Source organism: Grammomys surdaster, unplaced genomic scaffold (genome assembly GCF_004785775.1).
Source record: "Grammomys surdaster isolate TR1022 unplaced genomic scaffold, NIH_TR_1.0 126271, whole genome shotgun sequence".
NCBI lineage: Eukaryota > Metazoa > Chordata > Mammalia > Rodentia > Muridae > Grammomys > Grammomys surdaster.
In genome coordinates, this window is record NW_021621071.1 from 6677884 (window position 1) to 6694147 (window position 16264).

General features: G+C 44.2%; 1 protein-coding gene across 1 annotated transcript in view; it reads right to left on the reverse strand.

Moving 5' to 3' along the window:
- Rab3ip (RAB3A interacting protein) overlaps nucleotides 1-16264 on the reverse strand; it is a 39909-nt gene that overhangs the window by 2830 nt on the left and 20815 nt on the right. The window contains exons 5-11 of the mRNA XM_028759075.1: nucleotides 14979-15074; nucleotides 6312-6389; nucleotides 5500-5703; nucleotides 3730-3858; nucleotides 2358-2470; nucleotides 261-360; nucleotides 102-171 (exon numbers count right to left, since the gene is read on the reverse strand). Of these exons, the coding sequence (XP_028614908.1) occupies nucleotides 102-171; nucleotides 261-360; nucleotides 2358-2470; nucleotides 3730-3858; nucleotides 5500-5703; nucleotides 6312-6389; nucleotides 14979-15074 (790 nt within the window). The remainder of the gene's footprint in view (nucleotides 1-101; nucleotides 172-260; nucleotides 361-2357; nucleotides 2471-3729; nucleotides 3859-5499; nucleotides 5704-6311; nucleotides 6390-14978; nucleotides 15075-16264) is intronic.

The following is a 16264-nucleotide window of genomic DNA, read 5'->3' on the forward strand; positions in this document are numbered from 1 at the left end:
GACTGGCTAGCCTGGAACTGCAGGACCAACAGTTTATTACACCATTGGCTCGGACTGGCTAGTCTTAATGTAAACATCAACAATGAAGTAAGAACACTCACCATCCTGCTGTTTCACAAGTCCCTGCTGAATGTATCGAATGTATGTGAAAAAGTTACATACAGAAGTGATCTAGGCCAAAAACAGAGAGGCGTCATAACCAGTCAGTCTCACAGCTAAGCAAACATTATTAAACTAAACGCCACAGTCACGTCACTTACCCTGTATCTGCAAAAAGGAGAAATATAGTAATAGCTGCTGGAGTCCCCTAGTTTAATCCGGTGCTTACAGGACTTACTCTGGCCAGTGAGAGCACATTTTCTGTAAAACAACAAATTTCAGTTTTGTTTTATAATTGAAAGTATTTGCCCTACTTTCTTTACAAGTAGTTTTTTTTTTTTTTATTAAGATAGGAAATATTTGAGACCCTAACATGTGACAGGCCTGCTCTGAATGCTGGGCCACCGTGAAGAACAGGACAGAGCCCCTGGCCCCGTGCGACTCACAGGATGAGCTTACCACTGTAACACTGAGCATACGACTGGCTGGGAGCACGCAGCTACAGGGCAGCACTCACTGGAAAGCCTAACTTCAGCTCCCTAGCTGAGAAGAAGCTAATCAGGATTATTCGAGTCTTACAACCACTGCTGACAAGGAACAGCTGCCAAATGGAGGATGTGTGGTTGGCAGGGTGAGCTGCATTTGGTGTCGGATGTAAGAGGTATAAAGAAACAAGCGGCCCTTTAGACACAAAACCATAACGCTTGTGTGAAGAGGCCAGCTCATACCATCCTGTCTGTCTGTCTGTCTGTCTGTCTGTGGGTGTTCCGGCTGGACCAGACTATACATTTCTGGAGGACGACAGATACTGTGTCTTATTTATCTTTAAAGCCTGGCCCCAGGTAGCCATCCCCTGATTGTTAAATAACTGATGAACCACCCGTCTCCGTGCTGCTTGCTCCACGAGTGAAGCCGTCTGTTTACCAGGCTGGACTTGGCCTCTAGTCAGCTGGGAACCTGGACAGACACAACTACCCCTCTTTGTTAAGGCAAAATTAGCACAGCTCTCAGGGAAAAAAGTGGCCAATAGCATTTGACATGCCATTATGATTACACAACAAAGAAAAACAATACATATAAGCCACATTAGACGTCAGTTGTACCTACGAGACACATTACACGGGTGTTCCTCCACTAAGAAACTAAGTACACAATGTGTAACTTGGAACAAGATAATTTTAAAGGCAGCCTGCAAATCTCTTGAAAAAGACACTATCTTTTAGTTCTTTTCAAAGAGACTTTGCCTTATTGCTTATGCATGCACACTCACATGCACACATGCATGAGAGCGCGCGCGCGCGCGCGCACACGCACACGCACACACACAAATTGTTTTAATGATCTGTGGCAATATTTAAAAATACAAACTACTAGCCTAAGACGGATCAGAGGTCAGTAAATTTAAGATTCAACTCCTACAAGTCCTTGTAACATGCAAAAGTGTGATTTACTCAGAAGAAAAAAGTACCCTTCAACTGAAAAAAACAAAAACAAAAAACCCAGTTACAGCTATTCTTCTGGAAAATATGTTTGTTCTTTTACCTTCTTGTCTCATTTTGACAGGATTTTGCTAATGAGGTCCTAGGAGTTGAATTGGGTTCTCTCAAGAGCATCACGTGCTGCTAACCACCTAGCCGTCTCCCCAGCTCCTAGGGCCTGTTTTCATACTTGGTAAGGCCAGTTCTAAGTCAGTACCTCCCCAAACTAGTTTTGACGGAAATACTCAGACCAAAGTATTTTACACAGATACCAAGTGTACATAAATAAATAACTCATCCCCTCCCCCCACCTTGACAAAAGTTTGGCCTACAATTCACATGACTGACTTCACGACCCACTAATGGGTCAATCCTGTTTCTAACCTTTAGCTGACCTGCATTCTGAGCATGTATGTGTATTTCATAACTAAGAGATCTTCAGGGCTCTCCTGAGCAGCCTGCGTCCACCTCTTGCCTTGGGTCAACGACCTTTCCTTGGCTATTCCTCCCTCCACAGCCACACTGAGATCTAAGAGTGTTCTAGATTTCTCTAAATAAACCACACACCTTTCTGCACCTAACAGACTGCAGCTTTGTCTGCAGGGAAAGTAAGCTTACCTTTGAAATATAACGTTAAAGACACACACACTGTGTGGGCTAAGGAAAATCCTGGGGAGAAATGTGATCACATTTAAACCACAGACATGAACAAACACAGCAGCAGCGCACAGAGACTTTGAAGAACAGGCTCTTCCCACAAGGCATGGTGTAAATACCTACTTTGGCCCTCCACACTCGACGGCGGACGCCTTCACAAAGCGGATGGGCTGCAACCCCACTGGCTCAATGCTTAGAGTGTTGTTCTCCACAGCCTCCAAAACAGCCGAAGCCAACTTAAAACAAACCAGAGTTAAATGTCAGCAGAAAATAAAATAAATATAATATTTTATTTTATTATAAAATAATATTTTAACTTATTATTTGGTGATAAAATATTATATTTATCACCAAAATATTTACTATATGTCACCAAAATAAAATACTAGGTTAATTGTATAAGCCAGTCTTCCTTAAGTTCACTAACTTGGCCTTAGCCATTGCAAAGAGAAGGAAGAAAATACACAAAGCACAATCTCTAATCTTTATAATGCAAGCAGCTGTGACTGGCAACTGAGTTACACTGCCAAGAATGTTTTGCTTATTAACTGGCAGAGGATGAAGTTATTAATTCCAGACTCTGTCCATTCCTTATGCATGGTTACATAAACACCATAAAACCACCTCAAAATTAATATCCTAGTGCTTCAGCCTCTAAATTTATATAGTAAATACTGGTCATTTATGATAGCAAGATATAGTAACTTTAGCCAAATATTTTCTCAACTTATGTCTTAGAGGCACAAAAATCTACTGGATGAGATATGGAGTGTCCTCCAATGGGCAGCCAGTGAGAGGTCAGAGTTCACTCTGCTGAGATCTCTAGCACTGCCCACACTTGGGTCAATGTCAACCTGCTCGCCCACAGTTCTCCTTACAAGGACACTACGGCTCAGTCCCCCAAAGAGTCCTGTAAGATTCTGAGGGCTGAAGTCCTTAAGCATTAGCTGGCAGGCTACTTGGAGACAAATTTCTCAATATAAGATCAAACTGAAATTACGACCTTACAGTTGGATCCGATTTGTACGAGACCCTGCTTCCTTCATTCTTCCTCCTGACAACTCTGACCCAGGCCAAGTTGGCATTGTCTTTCCTGTTTGATTTAAGGACACGTTTGGTGTTCCAGTTTAGGGTCTGTGTTGGCAGTGACAGAGATCAGGCAGGGCCTTGTAAAGTTTAGTGGAGCACTTTGCTCTGAGCTGCACTCTGGCAGACACCTTTAACAGGGTGTATAGGGAACTTGGCTTAAACTGAAAACGGATTCTGGGTCTGTGAATCAAGCGGCAAGCCCTCCTCCCACAGATCTACATGGCACACTAACACAGTGAGGAAAGATGTTCAGAACAGCCATAACCATGGTCCTAATGTGGAATGGAAAAATGTTGAAAGGGACATTTTACAGTGATTTATTACATGTAGGACATTAAAATATGAAACATGACAGTAGAAAGTACAATAGACTCTAATTCACTCCTATTAAAATGAAAAACATTACCTCACTTTTTGCGAATGTTAAACATGGAAAGATATCCTCCTGATAGATTTTGTCCAAGAAAGGACATGTTCTGTCCATCGTGGGCTCATCCTTCCAAGATCTGAACTCATTATACAGAGATAAATCGGCCTAACAAACAACAACGAACACAAAACAACTTTAAAACAGAAAGAAAAAAAACCCACTTGATCAAACAAAACCCTAAATTAAACATTATTAAAAGGGAAAGTTCTTCATCTAAAATAATAAAAATTCAGCTGTCTCGTAATCCAGGATAGCAGTCTTTCTCTAGAAAGTAGTTGACTGAGTCCTTTGGGTGTGTCTCTGTGGTGTGTGACCATCCTACCCTCAGGGCTCACCACATACCACGGCTACTCTTCTCATCTGAGTCAGGGTCTCACTCATACCCCGAGCTCACCCGGAACTCACTAGATGAGCAGGCTGTCTCTCTCCAGGCTCCCGTCTCTGCCTGACTACTATGCCCAGGACCACTGGGGCTCTCTGAAGACAAAGCTGTCCTGGATATAAAAAGGGCTGCTGACCACTCTCTCCTGACAATTACCAATCTGAAGCCACGTTAACTGAAGAAAGAGAATACACCGAGTTTAACCTGGAAAACCTAGTGTGGGGTAAAAATGAGAGGGCTCGTTCTTAACTAGAAATGGTCCCTAAAGGATGGCTAAAACATCTTTTAGTGTATGCAACAGGGCAAAAGCAGCAGCATGCACTCAGCGACTACACTGAGCACCTTCAATCCCCCCTGAATAATAATAATCCACTTACTTCCTGGTCAAGCCTCTACTTGGTCCTCCTCTTTCTCCATCTCTAAACCTGACCTAAGCCTTCTTCCCCGCAGGCCCTCGGGTCCCTGCAGCCTACCCATTGGGTTCAAGGCCTACCCTGGCCCACACAGAACTAGCTGTGTGCTCCTCTTTGCAGAGCTGTTAGCCACACTGCATCTGCTCAACACCCCATGGATGTACACTGCGGGCTGTGAGCCTGGGTCAACTTATCCAGAGGTGCGGCCCCACCAAGGAAACAAAAGGCTGCTGCACCCAGGCTCTCTACAGACTTTAAAGATGAATAAAGACAATCTGTGCTGAGCAGTGGTGGCGCACGCCTTTAATCCCAGCACTCGGGAGGCAGAGGCAGAGGCAGGCGGATTTCTGAGTTCGAGGCCAGCCTGGTCTACAGAGTGAGTTCCAGGACAGCCCGGGATACACAGAGAAACCCTGTCTCGAAAAACAAAAAAAAAAAGTCATATTTTCACGTTTCTTACATTCATATCATATTTTAATACTGCACTAACAGAAGGTCATGACTAGTGGGGACCCCAAGCCACCCACTTTCCTTTTCACAACACATGCCACTTTTTCTCCTAGATGGAAACTTGACATGCAGAGACTCCCCAGGCTGGCGGCAGGCGCTCCAAGACCAGGGGAGAGAGGAGAGAGGATGCTAGAGAGACCAGCCAGCTCTAGCCACAGCCTCCCCATCTTAACAGTGATATTCTGTACTGAAGAACTCTGCTGCTGGACGGTGGTGGCGCATGCCTTTAATCCCAGCACTTGGGAGGCAGAGGCAGGCGGATTTCTGATTTCGAGGCCAGCCTGGTCTACAGAGTGAGTTCCAGGACAGTCAGGGCTACACAGAGAAACCCTGTCTCGAAAAACCAAAAAAAAAAAAAGAAGTCTGCTGGCCACCTCACTCAGTGATGACGATTAGCAGGAAGGGCCGATCAGAGGGGACAGTCCTCTCTGCGGGAGTTACCTCTTTGCAGTCTTTTACGATTGGCTGGATCACACTGAAGTCCTGGTGGCTCCCACCCATGGCGCTGCTTGTACTTTTGTTCCGTGTGTGTCCCCTTTTAAAAGGGGTCTTTGCAGCCGCCAGAGGTTCCTGCGTAGGTGATGTTGGAGAACTGGACAGTACGAGCGTCTTCAAGGCGGCCACTTCAGCTTGAAGCACATCGATCTTGAAAAGAAAGCAGCATTGTCACACGCACTGCATGCTTTATGGCAGGTGTAGCCAAGGTTAGCAATTTGGCGAAAACACTTTCAAGAATAGAAAATAAGTATGATTTGTTATTTTTCTGTGAAGTAATGAAGGAAAAGTAATCCAAATTTCTTGGGTTTCCATATGGCTTGGATTCAACTGCCAATAATGTCAAGAGGAAATTTTTTAAATGGTCAAAAATACCTAACATTAGTATGAATTTTCAAAATATTAAAATATATCAGCTTACGACTACCTTTAGATCACACCTAAAATAATAAAATCTACTTAGGTGTCTTTTTCCCCCCCCAGTGAATTAAGAAAATAAATCTTAACTTTTAAAAATGGCTACAACATCCTTCTATATGACATCCATGGTGGTAAGCAAGCTGGTTGCGACATACTACACACCCATGTCCAGGGTCACTGGTACCTCTATGTGCCTATTTGCTCACTCGTGGTATCTGCAGCTTCCGAGTGTGACAGAAGCGTGGCTTCTCCAGTCAGCCGCCGCCGAGGGCGTTAGGGCGCTCATGACTACATCTCCCCACGGTCTCCCCATCCAGAACGGAAGCTCCGACACTCACTTTCCCTTGGGCTTCCTTCAGCTGCTTTTCTGCAGTGGCCTGCTTGACGTTCGCCTCTCTCACCATCTTGTGAGCTTCCTGAAAAAGTCAACATCTCAAATTTTGAAGGCAAAGTATTTTAACACTCATTTCAGAGTACACGTCAGCAGCTACCTAGGAGGGAACAAAGACACATTGCCAAGTTGTAGCCTGAAGCTAAGAACCCAACAACCACTGTGGGGAAAGCAGCTGCTGTCAGACAGGCACTTAGTGCCTGTTCAGCACTCTGAGAGCCGAGGTGGGATCCAGTCCAGTCCAGTCCAAGGGACACCCATGTCAGGACTGTGACCAGTAAAGGGGACGGAGGATGGCTGCAGGTCAAAGCCAACTTCTTTGCAACAAGGTGTTTGTGATTAAATCGTGATACATATTGTTGGTCACAGAAAAAAAAAATACACAACAGGGACAAGACGGTGAACGCCTCGGCAGAAATGACACCCGAGGAACTCGTTTCCAGTCAAGCACATATAAAATGACACGTTTGAAAGCTGCCCGGTACAACGTAGCCTGAGAAGGGAACCGTAGTCTTAAGTTCTGAATTTAACAGCTATGAAGCTGCAGGCATGCACCTGCCTCTCAGTCAGACAGCATTTACTCAGGACGTCTCTTTAGGAGGTACTGTTCCAGGTTCTGACAGTAACTTAGGATCGGGACAACGGCCCGTTTCCTAAAGACCTCCTGCTTCAGGGTACACTCTAACAACAGTGACAAAACTCAAGGTGACAATCCCGGACTTTAAGTGAAAGATGAATTCTTCTTTAAGGAAGAGAATAACATGATCTCATGTTTTAAAGATTATGCTTTCGTATGAAATAATCTATATAGATTAGAATAACTGGGAACAAACTGTGGTTTCAGATTTACTATTTGGGAATGTAAGCTATCCAAAGGAGATTTAAAGATACTTAATAAACACACAGTCAGACAGACAGCTCTACCAGGTCTGTGGCCGGCCAGGTGGCAAGCTCTCCCTCAGAGTGTGGCGTGTTGCTCACAGCTGCTCCTCTGCGGCAGCTGGTGTGTCACTACATTAAACAATCGAATGTTCACCACCCATGACCGTGATACAATGAGATGAACTGCAGGAAGACTCCAGTCGCCAGATTCTGCTCGTCTGGCAAAGTCCTTAAGAACTGTCGGAAGGGAGGAGTTCAGCTCTTCCCTTCTGAAAACAACAGCTGGTGCAGATTTGCTGGACTTTTCTGGGATAAGGAAGAGCTGTCAAAAGAAGACTATTTGACAGGTATTGCCAAAATAATAACCTTATCTGCTCTGAATTCTAAGATATTTAACTCTAAATGCAGAAGAAGCTGATGTCAAACAGAATACCTGCGGAACTGGGCAGGGATGGGCTCTGGGTGTCAGCTGTGCAATCTGGACCAGACTTAACAGTGGACGACTGGAGGAGCCGACGCTTCTAAAACAGCTTTGAAAGCTCTGAAGAGCTAAGAGAACAGTGAACAGCCAGAACCAAGGCCAGGATAAAACCCCAGGTGAGGTGGGATAGGAGGTGACCTCTCCAGCTTCAAGAGGGACAGTGATAGAGAGGTGCAGCTGATGTCCCCAGAGAAGGGGGTGCTAGCCTGAGGCATGAAGCATATAGCATGGGCCTGCCAATCAACAGAACATCAAGATGCAGAATTTCTAGATGCTGGGGTTATTTTCTTTTATTGTCCTTCTGACAGTGAGGTGTTGTAAGTACTGCACACGGCAGGGTTCCCCAAGCTTTCTCCAAGTGAGACTGAGCTTTGCCAAGAACATGTTATGATGACATTGAGAACACCTTCTAGTACAGAAGAACACACCTCTCTCTGGCAGAGGTGTGTTTAGGACCGTTTCAGAAACTGTTAAAAACTGTCCCAATCCCCAGTTAACCACATCAACTTTTAAAAATCATGGCTTTCACTACATTTCTTCTTTGACAATTTGATACACGTGACTTTTGTCACCCCACACCTGGTCTCTCTCCTCTAACTTGTCAGGTCTCCCTCTTACATTCTGACTTCTTGGACACTCTGAGTCACCTACGTGACCAAGTTTTCAACTACCCTTTGGGACTTGGTGGGCTCACCTGTATACAAGTGGTACACAGGTAAAGACACATCTTCCTCAGACCAATCAGGAGCCAGCAGCTCATCAGGGCAGGCTATTGTCCCCTGAGCCCTCCCAGTCCATGCTGGACTGGTGGCGGGCCTAATCGTGTGCAGGCACAGTGCATGCTGGGTAGGTGCTGGAATTTGTTTTGTGTGTGCCATGGCACACGAGTAGAAATCAGAGGACGACTTGCAGTTAGCTCTGTATTTCCACTACATGGTCCCAGGGAGGGAACTTGGATCAGGCTTGGCCACGAGGGTCCTTACCTGCTGAGCCACTTTGCTGGCCCTAAAACAGCTATTTTTAAAATTCAAACTTTTTATAGATACATCCTGAGGAATGAGTAAAAAGGCCATATTATAAATCCTGTTTTCTGTAATTAGACCTGTCTGTTTCTACAGGGACAGAAACTCTATACAATAAAAACATGGCAGCTCCTAACCAACTGCAGTCCTGAATCTGGGCCTCCCTCGGCATCTCAGGCGTGGTGCATGCTCAGAACCACAGCAGTGGTGAGGTCGTGACAAGACTTTCATCAAATACCTGAGATCCGTTATGTGCTTGGTTTCAGGCTCATCTCTGGTTGCTCTACACACAGAAAGCTCCTGTTGTACTACTTTCTGTGTCTCCCACATTCAGTCACACAGCCCTTGTTTATGGAGCCGGGACAGGTACTAAGAATCTCCAACTTCTGTAAAGGGCCAAATGGTATTCTGGGACTTCAGGACCACATAGAAACAGTTTCTTTTACCATAATTCAATTTTGTTTTTTACAAGTGTGGAAAACAACCAGAGGTAATACACGAATGAACTGCCTGTCTCAGTAAAAATAGAAGGTTGGACTTTGAATTAAAAAATAAAACCATACCCACCTCAGCTCGCCCTTATTTTTTTGGTGGTGGGAACACCCGAGATGTACTTTTCAGTGAGCTTCCTGCATCCGTCTCAGTCCCTGTGCACACTTACTCCTACATACCCGGCAGCTCCAACCATTAACCAACACTCCTCCCTCCCACTCCTCAGCCCGTCTACTGTGTCCCCGGGAAAGGGAAACATTGTATATTGTTCTGTTCTCTTCTCACACCATCTATATTGCCTAAAACGGTAAGATTTTCTTTAAGTTTAATATATTTGTGTGTGTGTGTGTGTGTGTGTGTGTGTGTGTGTGTGTATGAGAAAGAGAGAGAGGACAACCGTCAGGAAAAACGGCACTCCTCTTCCACCACAGGATCCGGGGACTGAACTCTGGTTGTCGGCTTGCATAGCAAGCACCTTTACCCACTGAGTCACGCCAACCTGACTCCCCTTTTTAAAAAGCTAATGTTACATAAATCCACAGTCCGCTTGAGCCTTACCCATTCACTGCTGACTAGGTGCTCACATCTGGCTTAGGGTAATACGACAGCAATGAACGTGAGAATGCAGGTATCAAGAATTTTATTTCCTGGGCTGGAGAGATGGCTCAGCGGTTAAGAGCACTGACTGCTCTTCCAGAGGTCCTGAGTTCAATTCCCAGCAACCACATGGTGGCTCACAACCATCTACAATGGCATCTGATCCCCTCTTCTGGTGTGTCTAAAGACAGCGACAGTGTATTCATATACATAAAATAAATCAATCAATCTTAAAAAAAAAAAAAGAATTTTATTTCCTTTGATGTATACCCCAAACGGGGATTGCATGCTTCTAGTTTTTTTGTTTTTGTCTGGGGTTTTGTGTTTGTTGGGGGGTGGGGGGGGCATTGTTTGGTTGGTTTTTAAAGACAAGGTCTCATCACGTAGTCCTCGGTATCCTAGGACTCGCTGTGTAGAGCAGGCTAACCTTGAATCAGAGACCTGCCTGTCTGCCTCCTGAGTGCTGGGATGAAAGCGTGGGCCACCACATCAGCTCCATCTGTCATTTTTTAAGGAGAAATCGCTATGCTTTTGTCTGTAACAGTCATACCTTGCATCACACCTTGCTAACACACTCTGTTGACATTTTGAGGCAGCGCTAGCGTCTCACTGGGTTTGTATTTGCATTACCTGACTGGTGATGTTAAATACCTTTTCATACAGTTTCTGATGCTTGTCCATCTCTCCGTTGGGTGCTTAATCTCTTACTGTGTGTGTTGCTCACTTTGATACTCCTTATATACACTGCAATTATCCCCGTGCCAGACACACTCTGCACGTTCTTGCTGATGCACTGCATGTTAGTTTGAGCAACTGCTTGCAGACACACTGTGCACACATTCTCTCCGCTGCACTGCATGTTAGTTTGAGCGACTGCTTGCAGACACACTGTGCACATGTTCTCTCTGCTGCACTGCTTGTTAGTTTGAGCGACTGTTTGTAGACACACTGTGCACATGTTCTCTCTGCTGCACTGCATGTTAGTTTGAGCGACTGTAGACACACTGTGCACACGCTCTCTCTGCTGCACTGCGTGTTAGTTTGAGCGACTGTTTGTAGACACACTGTGCACACACTCTCTCTGCTGCACTACATGTTAGTTTGAGCGACTGTTTGTAAACACACTGTGCACACGCTCTCTCTGCTGCACTGCATGTTATTTGGGTGACTGTTTGCAGGCTTTAGTTAGATGCAATTCCATTTCTCTGTTTCTGTGATGTCTCCTGATCTTCTGGTTTCACATTAAACAACAACAAACCCTGCCCAGACCACTGTCAAGCAGCTTTTCCTGAGTCAGTGGTGTGTGGCTTCTGGTCTTTGAATCCATCTTTGGAGTCTGTTTAGGGTGTAAAGTGCAGTCATATCCATGTGCACGCAATTATTATTTTCCAGTGTCATTCTCTGAAGGAGCTATCCTTCCTCCAGCTCATCTGCCCCATCATTAACACGTGGTGGATTATCAATGCACACTTATTTCTAATCCCCTCTTCTCAGTCACACTGTGGTTTTGATTGCTGTCACTCTGTCATAGATTGAGATCAGGAAACGCCTGTATCCAGCTTTCTGCACTTGCTCAAGAGTTCTTTGGTTGTCTGGATCTTTTGTCGATCGACATGAATTAAAATATTTTTCTATTTCTGCAAATAATATACTTGGGATTTTGATAGTGACCACACTGAATCTGTAGATCACTGGTTATAAAGAAATATAAATGCTAAATTAATTCTTCCGACCAATGAAATAATGTCTTCTTTAAATTCTCTTCACATCAACCTGTCCTAACGTTCAGTTTGCCAACCGCTGCTTATTTCTACGTAAGTGATTCCGTGGATGCTTCTGTGAAACCATTTCTTTAATTCTCTTTTCAGATCATTTATAGTATACAAACACTAATTTGTTTAATCTCAAACTTTACAATGTTCATTTCTTAGTTCTGTTTTTACTGCTAAATCTTCTGGATTCTCTATATAAACGACAATCATTTGCAGACCCCATTTTACTTCCTTTTCTTGTGGAATTGTCGTGACTCCGATCCCTAGTCCTACATGAAGAAGTGCTGAGGTTGAGAGCCCTCGGCTTGTACCAGATCACAGAGGAAACGCTTCCCACTTACAAGGGGTTAGGATGCGGCCATGTTGAATATTTGGTCCTCACCATGTTAAGTAACATTGCTCTAATACCTCTTTTGTTGAAGATTTTGTCATATTACCTTTGTCTTTTGTAAGATGCTTTCTCCCCATCTACTGAGACGATCACATTTCCACTTCCTTCTAACGCAGTGTGCCTCACCAACTGATTTGCTGATGCTGGATCATCTTTGCATTCCAAGGCTAAGCCCTCTTGGGCCATGGTATGTGGTTCTCCTGTGTGCTTTTGGACACAGGTTGCTAGTGTTTTATTGAAGGTTTTTGCATCTTTGTGTATCAAGATTCAATATTGGCCCACAGGCTTTTTTTCTCATGGAATTGTCACTGGCGTTGACATTACATCCGTACTGACTTGACAAAATGCTTTGACAAGTGTGCTTCCTTCTGTGTACCTTCTGCTTTGCTCTGAGCGTCTGGGGATGTGTGTTATCCTGTGTCACTGGCTGGTGACACTCCTTTTATTTATGTGAGGCCACCCAGCTCTGGACTGCTCTTGGTTGGTAAGCTAGCTTTGGCCGGCCGTGTCTCTCACCGACAAGCTTGTCACTGGTCTCTTCTGACTCTGTATGCTATCTTCCCTCCACACTGATAAACTGTATTTCTAGGAATTTCTCCATTTCTTCTGGAGTAGTTCATGACTGGAATATGTTTTTTTTTTTCTTAAAGGACTCTATGGCCTTTAAAAAGTCTTCAGAACGTCTCTTCTTTCGTCTTTTTAAAACTTTCTCTTTTTTTTCCTCAGTTTAGTAAAGACCCTGGTTATTTCTTTTTTTCAAAAACAACTTTTAGTTTTGTTGATATTCTTTTTTTCCTTGTCCCTGTGTTCCTTTTACACTCTGATATTTCCTTCCTCCTGCTAACTTGGGGCTCAGTTTGCTCTTTTTCAAATTCCTTGAGGTATGGTATTCGAGTGAGTGTCCTCCTGTATCTTTCTGTAGGCATTTACTGCAATATAATTCTCTTAGTACTGCCTTGGCTGCACCTCCTATGCTATGTTCTCAATTTGTCTCAAAAGGTTTCAAATTCCCTTTTAGTTCCTTCTTTAGCCCCACAGTTCAGAGAGTTTTAGTACCCACATACTGGTGTAGTTTACTGTGTTATTGTTACTTCTAATTAGATTTCACTGTGGCAGAAAGGTTTCCCAGGCCTCATTTGTGGGTAAATTGAAAGAACATACCTGAGAAAAACGGAAAAAGGCAGTGGGGAATCTTTTCCCTTTTTACATATATAATGAACTTTGTGATGTAACTGGAATCATCCCAGACAGTATTTCATGTACCATGTACACATGAGAAGAGCGTGGACTCTTGTTAGGTGGAGGGTTCTGTGTACGTCTAGGGGCCTCTGGTCTGCTGTCCATCCACCCTGCTACTTAGTCTTGCTTTCCTATCTGAACACTCAGCAACACACCTCCATTCCGGTGCTGCTGCTGCTGCAGTCTCCTCCCTTCAGATCTGATACCTGCTTTGTACATCTGGGTGCTTTGTGATTGGGTACATACTTAATTGTATCACCCAATCACCTGACCCTTTTGTTATTATGTAATGACCTTATCTCTGAACAACAGTTTTGCCTGAAAGTCTATTGTGTGCAATTCAAATACAGCCGCCCTGCTACACAGAAATACTTCTCCACCCCTTCGCCTACAGGCTGTATCTACCCTGTACCTTTTGATTGGGGAATTTGGTTTGTTTACATTTAAAGTAATTAAAGGCTTACTCTCCTCACTAGTACATTTGTCCCATAGCTTCCTTGTTCCTCTTTTCTCTTGTTCTCTTTCACTGTGGTTTGGTGCAGGGTATATGTGTGTGTGTGTGTGTGTGTGTGTGTGTGTGCACATGCCAGCATGCTTTGATTCTTTCCTCTCCTTTGTGTATCTAATGTATGTTTCTTCGAACCAGACGTTCCCACGTTAGAACACTGTTTTTGACAGAATGATGCCCATCTGCCTCTACTCACCACACACTTTGTACCTGGTGTCAGAGCTTACTCTTTCCTTATTGTGTTTCCAGAACAAACGTCGGCGGCTGTAGTCATTCAATACTTAACGTGGAAGTGCATTTCTAACCTACACATCAGTGTTACACTTTACATATAATTTATGTGTGTGACAGTAAATTTTTACCTTTTTCTCCACTTAGCTGTTTACACCTGAGGCTGTCATGTGCTCACTTGTGATGTCTGCTCTTAGACACATGTACAAATTTACAAACTTAGAAAATAGAACTACTCTTCTCTCCTAGTTAGTGTCTGGGGGACAAACCTGTTTCATGTTTTATCACCCAGTATCCTGAGGGTTTCTGGGATGGAGTTCTGGATCAGAGACAGCACAAAGTCAACGGCCTCAGAGGAGGCTGAGCTTGTCAAAAGGCACCTTCCTCTGCTCTCCCTTCAGACCTCAAACACGGGCTTCAGCTTCTCAGGCTCAGCTGGCTTGCTGACCCCCTTACAGCCCTGGGACGTGGCAACCTCCAGTGTCATATGACCCAGTCCTTTAAAACACCCAGTATCTCTGTCTATCTCTGCCTGTCCTACACAGGCTCCCCTGGGCATGTCTCTGTCCAAGCAGAGCTGGGTAGAAGTCCTGGTCCTGAGGGCAAGCTGCAGAGGAAGGCACGCCACCTCATGTTCTTCAGATCACCTCGAGGCAGTGAATGTACCACAAGGGTTTGCAATCACAAAAGAAAATAAAAATAAACATCCAAGTAGCCCTAAATAACTGGTAAACGTTAAAATTAAACTTACTGACCCTTCCCTTCACACAAACATTGTTAACTGCTCAGCACTGAGGAGCTACAATGGGCCTACCTCCTCTTTTCGCTTTTTTAAATTAGAAACTACATTTCCTTAAAGATTTTGTTCTCTGTCTTGCTTAGAGGTATTAGGAACACACATGAAGCTAGCCACATCCTTCTCAGGATGCGTTCACAAGCCAGTTCTACCAACATATACAATTCGGATGTTGCTCGTGGCCACGACGTAAACAGACCAACCTCAAATAAGCTAGCTGTGAGCTCTTCCAACTCCTGCCCCAGTTGGTCTCGCACTTTGGACAGCCTCTCACATTCTTCATCTTTTAACTTCAATTCCTGTGAGAAATCGATAACTTTGTTTTAGATCTCTTCAGTCTGTAGTGAAATTGAATAGACTATACAATAGTTAATACAATTATAAAATGCTAATACATCTCCTACCTGTTATACTGAAAATGAATTACAAACTCTAAAATTACAACTAAGCCAACATGTTACATAAAACATTCGAAGACCAACTGTGAACATAACGCATAGACCACTATTGCCCCTTTAGCTTTTCTCCAAACACACTTATTTCTACCAAGCTTGTATCTATTTCAATTTTGCTTATTAATGCCAATGAAATGAATTAATTTTTAATGTTTATTTAGAGGGGACCATGACTTAGTCAGTAAAGTCCCTGCCACAAAAGCACAAAGATCTGGGTCTGGATCCAGAGCCCATGTAAGAAAGCTAGGCACAGCTGTGCATGCCTGTAATCCCAGGTGAGGAGGCAGAGACAGGCAGATCCAGAACTCATGGCTAACCAGCCTGCAAAACGGGTGAGCTCCAAGCTCAGAGAGAAACCCTGTCCCAACTCATAAGACAGAGAGACACCCACTACTGATCCCTGATCTCCACACATTCACACACGCATGCACATCGGCATGCAAGATGTACACACATGCACACACACACCACACAACTGTTTTATTAAAGCATCAAACTGCTGGATTCTATATGCTGCAGTCACCCTATGTTAACCTTTCAAACACAGATTTATGAAAGAGATCGCTCACAGTTACCCTGAGAATGTAGCAATGAGTCATGTTGTGACTGTGGTGGCAGTTTAGGGTTTAATCTCCCAAGGACAACTCCTAAAAACCAAATATCCTGAGATATCAGAACCTAACGCTAAGTCGTCTCAGCAAGGCTTGGTAAAGGAAAACCTCTCAAGTCTCCGGATAAGAGAACGTATCCTCAGTGATTGGTCAATAGAGTGAGAGACTCAAACACAATGCATCACAAAATCTCTAAATATGAGGACTCTAACTTGGGAGAGAACTGAAAGAACGTATCTGAGGAAAACGGAGAAAGGCAGAAAGGTTTCCCAGGCCTCGCCTGTGGGTAAACACAACCAACAGTTCCATCCTGTAGGCACCCAGGGTAAACAGAGGAGGGGAGTATCCAGGAGAGGGGAAGGGAGCACCTAGGGGAGGGGAGAGCCCAGGGGAGGGGAAGGGAGCACTGCAGCTGTGAGATAT